Here is a 6,263-nt window from a genome sequence, read left to right on the forward strand (position 1 = left end):
AAAAAGACTTGAGTGGTGCCCTCACACGATGACAAAACCAGAACATGCTTTGATACAGTTGTTATTATTATAGAGCATTTTAAGTCTAGAAAACTACAGGAAAAAAAGAAAGTCTCCAAGTTAGATTTGAAAATGGATATTTGCTTACGATTGTCTGACATTCACAAATTGCACAGATTTCAACTAAATTTACATTCACATCATTCAGTGTTTCACATGAGATTACTTGTAGAATACAAGATATGAGAACATGACAATATAGCCTGGATCATGTGCAGGATTTGGGTCCATTCCACCATACAGACCAAAGTACAAGAGGGTGTTGGCTTCATATCCACTAATGTCCACCTGAGAAGAAGAATGAAAGAGACTTAAATACAATTAATATATATAATATAGCATTTAGAGCTATATTTACTGTAGCATATTCTGTATGAAACTAACATGCTAAAGATCTTATTTACCATGTGTGCAAGTTTGCATACTGGTATGTATCTTCTCATTGGCCCAATACAATAAAACACGAACTATTGTGTTTTCACCTTGTTTGACTCAAGTGGAGATGAAAATAACATTTCTGAATACATTACTTTTATTATCACTCAAACATTTAAAAAAAAAAACACATTTTATTTCAAGTTTGAAAGAACAATTAAAAAAATTACAATTGTGCTTATTAGGACATAAAGTCTAGTAGGCATATCACTTCACTTAAGTACAGCTGCAATTCATCCTACACATGGTTGGACACTGTGACACAAGCACAGATGACTCAACTAATAGAGAGAAGTAATTATTATGAGTACAATCTAAGAGTGACATCATTGATAGACAGTTTTTATCACTGTCACATTGGTGTGTACTGTTCAATATACAATATAAACATCATCATGCATATATACCTGTGTATGATTAGCTGACAAATAATACAGCAGTTGATTTATAAAACATTGAAAGATACTGTACCTGTTTTGTGATGTCGATCCTCCAGGGATTGACTTGTAGTCCGTCACACCAGCCCCCACGCCCATATAGCCATGTGCCATGCTCATTGGGAACAGCTCCCTCCCGCACCCGCATGGCACATCCCAGGGCTGAACCTATACCGCAACCCAGCGCACCCACATAGGATCGAGAACAGAACATATAGCGATGGCCGGTCAATCAAATATCGTCAAATGTACTTCAGGACTTTGAACTATAATATTGTATTGGTGATTTGCAATAAAGTGCAAATGTAGTATGAATAACATTTCTTTCACAAACATTCGAACCTGCAGAGTCAAATATACGGGTGTTGTTGAACACGCCATTGACCAGAAAGTGGTGTGATGTCACACAGAACTCCCCACAGCCATTCTCATCACTCCCGTGGCCTGTAATCACTGTATACAACTCCACCTGCAAAAACCACAAACAGAACAATGTAGAGTGGATCAATGACATTTCTTCATAGTTTACAATCAAAATGTTGTTGAAGAATCAGACAGCTTACCTTTTTGGTGGAGGCAGGAACAGTGAACTTTATTGGCTCATATTTCTTGTTGTAGCTTTTGTCAAAGGTTCCCCCACGGTACAATGACAGCAGATTGAAAGGATAAAGCTTGTCTACAGGATTACCTTTGAATGGCAAAAAACATTAATTTACCTGTACATATGCTGAAATGAACTATATATTTAATGAATCTGTGTTCATTTGTATAGAGAACTGCACACAGAAAATATTGAGTAAAGAGAATATTACTGAGTAGAATATACCAAATCCAGCATTGTCGTATCAAAGAAGAAAACCTACGACTTGAGAGAGCCATCTCTTTTGTCTGGGTGACTTATGAACAGCAAATTGACAGGACGTCCTCTACCTTCCAGTTGACAAATACATCTACTCAGGACACACCAGGAAGCTGCTCCATACACCTCTCTCTCAAAGAGAGTGGCACAGAAAATGGTTCAAAATGCTTTGGAGGTGTCCCAGTTCTCCACTCTCACAGTAGGACATGGGTCTCTATTGTATCTATGGTCTCTCTCTCTCTGAGTTCAGTCCCTGTCAAAGAACTACTGTAGCAGATACACACCAGAGTATGTTGTAGTTCACTCTTTATCTAAGATTAACATGTTCTGCTCTTCCTTTTACTGTATTTTATGACAAAATTAACGATATGACTAAACAACGTGGTTACAGAAGCTATATTAAAATCATACAAATCCTATGGATAGAATTAAGACACACCTGATTGATTGATGTGACTAAATCGAAGGTTCAGTGAAACCACCCAGGGCATTGCCCAGGCCACTGTCTTCATTGTAAATGTACACCTCCCACTGTTCAACAGAGGCATCAGTGGGGACACGTCAGTGAGCCATTGTCCTGTTCCCCTGGAGAAACAACAAGATCACACTGTTTAGACAGTGCAAACAGAATGCTGCTGACTGTAACATGATCAACGGTAACATTTGCTTCAGACACAATAGCTTCAATCTGCACAATGTTTTATAATTAAGCATTATGGGGGGGGGAAAGATGCCTTTGAATGAAATTCCAATTATTTAATATAAAATATTATTTTAGCTACTCATTACGTTTTCTGATACTTTCAAATGAGACTTAAGTGGGTTCTAAGGATACATTTTTTGGACAAAGGAATGACTGGTCGCACCTGCGAAACGCTGTTATCCAGCGGCCCAACTCCATGTTGCAGAAGAGACTAAATTGATCGCAGCACACATAGAGCTGCACAGTGTGATCCCAGTGAGCACAGGTGCTGTCTCTCCGCCCAGGACAGGACAGAGACGTGTCCAGCTCCAGCATGTCAAAATCTAACATGTCTGCCAAAATAGTGTAATAAAAAGACAAATATTGCTTTAGCCCGATGTAAATAGCCATACAAACAACTTTGTTAAGAGTTAACTGATTGGATTATAACAGCAGACTGTGTCACATGGAAATAGTAATTTGTTTAATAAACACGCAAGACTGCTAAGAATGAACTTAACCAGATGGCATGTCCACGGTAATGACCGCCCCTTTCTCCCCCTGCATTTGGACCTTATCAAACACAGAGACCACCTTAGCTGGGCTTTGCAGTCGATTCTGAAGACTATTGTAGTAGTCAAACCTAAAGATAGAATGGAGAAGCAGTTAGGTTTCTATAGGGCCAGGCAGGATGGCAACTGTTGGAAAAATTGACACTTTCAGGCAAACTTGAAATACTGTCTTGTGTTTTCTGTTTTGAGTATTTCAGAACAGCATCATTTTCTTAAATTACTATTCCCATTCGTAATAAAGACAAAGTGTCATGCCTTGAAGTAATATGACTTATGTACACATACAAATAATAATTATGCTTACCACTGTGGTAGTGTACTTACCATTGTGCCTGCCAGTTGATGAATTTGAAGGTGGGGTAGAGGAACCAGCCCATCTCAGAGAGAGACCCCTGTTGGTCAATGCCAAAGAAGAAGTTTGGGGATGGGGTTGTCTGGAAAGACACATTCACCAGCTGTCCATGTCTACAAAACAAGATGAGTCGCTAAAAGGACATTCAAAAGCATGTGTGTTCATTTAGTAGACAATTTTATCCAAAGTGACTTACAAAGGGGGATTTGAACTTGCAATCTCTTGATCTGCAGTGAAATGCTCTACCACTGAGTTAGAATTTTAAATACTTTTGATTTATATTCCAAAAATATTAGTGCTAGATTTTATGTAACTAATAAAAATGGTTCATTAGCTTAAAGGTCAAATGTTAAGAGGGCTCAAATGGCTCACAGAAAAGTAATATGACTCCAGATTAAAGCCTTGCATAAGCCTGAACTTACAACAGGGCCTGGGCTACTGATGGCTCCAGATGCACCATGGCAGCGGGTATGCCTATTGGCTCAAAACACTCGTCTGCCACACAATTCATATCCTGGATCGGACTACCACGAAGGGCATACACAAGGACACCTGACGCATTGGATTTGGCCATGTTCTGCACCTGTAAGAACAGAACAACATTGTCAAATATTAGAAAATTACTCTTTGTGGATATGTTTTCATGATTTAAGTCTATCAGAAAGAAAACTGGAAGTATAAAATTGAATGCACTTTCTTTCTAATCTTTCTTTTTTTTATTTCAGCAACACAACTGACCTTGGTGAAAAAAGAGCAGTTGCCCTCAGATACCCAGGCAACAGCCCCTGTGACAGAAGGGGAAGGCTCACATCCGTTGCCCACGTAAATAAGTTGGTTTGTCCTCTGCCCCCAGTGACCCGTCAACCAATCATATCTAGCATCGAGTCTCTTGACAATCACAGGCATCTTCCACACTGTCGGGTAAGACCACATTGTAGAGTTGCACTACATATTTACAAATACAAATGCTTTAGATTGTAGAGGTTGTGCCCTTGTAACAATTGTAGGGCAATCATTGTTTTCATAATAGGCCTATATCAACATCTATATCTGAGAGCCATCAGGGCCTGCAGGTTGAGCACTTCTTTCAAAGCTTCATAAAAACATACTTTGTTCCTTACATGTGGAGGAGAAAACAGCTTGAGAAAGACCACAGTTGTGTCCTGTACAACCCCAGGAGTACAGAACACTGGGAATCCAGTTACCCAAAGCAAATACAGGCACCGGAGAGAAATGTAACCTGGACAAAACCTCTTTTTTTCTGTGAATATAAAACATTTGTTAAGTACATCACATTACATAGGAAGGACAAATCACTACAAAATACTTAATTGCTATACATTATCCACCAGAGTAGGTATGTTAAGGCCAACCAATGAGATGTCAGACGCAGATGCAAATCAAACCTTTTCATAGCCACGCGGTGAACTTGTTCCCTCATCCATAGCGCGTCACTGACGCTTGAATCGTCAAGTGACAAGAAGAGAACTTGGGTGGTTTCGGATAGTTCCTGAACTAAGCTAACTAGTGACGATTCTGAGTTCCACATGCATTCCAAAAAACCTGATTTGTTGGTAAAGGCATGAATTATTAGTGACCCTTGCGTTTCTGTTGGAGGCGGGTAAACAAATTCTCCATCCAGGGTTGTCACTTTGAAATCTGTCGCCTTATCTCTCGGCTCGAATCCCGTAACTTTTGGTGTTCTTTTTGATCTTAAATCAACAGAATTACCAAAAATATTGGATGAAAGGAATGCACCCCCGTTGTCATCCAATTGTGTTGACTTAATACGCTTCAATCTCGACTCAACGGGTATCACATGAGCTGTCATGAAGAAACATATCACCAGACTTTCTGAAGATAACCAAACCATGTTTCTGCAATATATGCACTAATGTCTAGCAGATAACCGTACCCACATCCGTATATATCCTAAAGAGAGCCGGCTGTTTCAATATTGCCATCACAGTAAAAAGCGCATACATATATGGCTTTAGTGGACAATGTTCTGTCCCCTTTCGAGTCCTTTAGCTTCCTCGTTTACGTCAAGGAAGTTTTAATTTGATGGGCATGCCGTGCACTTCTACGGTGTCCCATAAGTGACCAAAAGCATTTGCTTATCCAAAAGTGCGCACCGCAAACAAAACAGGTGTTGTACCCTCAGATGCACCCCCACTTGGAAAAGCACCCCCTCGCGGGAGCGCACGCACAAACCAGTCAAATCAAAAAGTTAAATATTTCGTCTTGACATCGCAACCAAACGGAGGGCAGACAACTGTCTCACCTTTTAATTTTTTGTTAACAGAATAGAAGAGAAGAACGTCGGTTATTTGTGTAAATAATTGATGTTTTTCTCAACACAAAATCCTTAAAATCCGTAATTCAAAACGTTTAGGAACGGATGCAAACCAATACCTTTCTTGTTCCACGGCATCGCATTCTGAGGAAATATACCCCAGCTATGATTACCAAAGGAAAAGTATTTTGTTAATCAGGTTCAAAGTATTTCACATGGCTTTTCTCACTAATAGGGGCCTATATAGGTTCAAAGGCATACGCTTTTTGTTTTTTTGCAGCCTAACTATACTGTTCAGCAGGTAAAACAGTAGGAAAATGTGAATTTCCTAATGAGTAGAGTGTACACGCCAAGATTTATGTTTAAAACTACGCATTTTTGCATTTTGTGTGAGTACCAAAAATTAACAACTGCTTCTTACTTTCTATAGTCGGTGCCCACTGTTCAAAACGAACCTCTGGCTGAACAGCGTTTAGCACAGATTAATAATGGACGCTAATAGGGCCAAGTGACTGACTCACATAACCTTTATTAAAAACCTATGCTCATAACACCTCAGAGATCAATCCC

The 6,263-nt window shown here is 39.5% G+C and overlaps 1 protein-coding gene across 1 annotated transcript; it reads right to left on the reverse strand.

Moving 5' to 3' along the window:
- Positions 1-45: 45 nt before the first annotated feature.
- On the reverse strand, positions 46-5,457 carry si:dkey-256h2.1 (uncharacterized protein LOC337520 homolog). Its single transcript, XM_047040000.1, has 12 exons — positions 4,804-5,457; positions 4,519-4,658; positions 4,136-4,311; positions 3,820-3,980; positions 3,370-3,510; positions 2,995-3,116; positions 2,658-2,826; positions 2,231-2,376; positions 1,496-1,620; positions 1,275-1,401; positions 967-1,100; positions 46-348 (listed from the first exon to the last, which is right to left on the reverse strand). The coding sequence occupies exons 1-12, from the start codon at positions 5,268-5,270 to the stop codon at positions 223-225; spliced, it is 2,034 nt and encodes a 677-aa protein (XP_046895956.1). The 5' UTR covers positions 5,271-5,457; the 3' UTR covers positions 46-222.
- Between the last annotated feature and the right edge of the window lie 806 nt (positions 5,458-6,263).

This window comes from Hypomesus transpacificus, chromosome 2, assembly GCF_021917145.1.
Source record: "Hypomesus transpacificus isolate Combined female chromosome 2, fHypTra1, whole genome shotgun sequence".
Classification (NCBI taxonomy): domain Eukaryota; kingdom Metazoa; phylum Chordata; class Actinopteri; order Osmeriformes; family Osmeridae; genus Hypomesus; species Hypomesus transpacificus.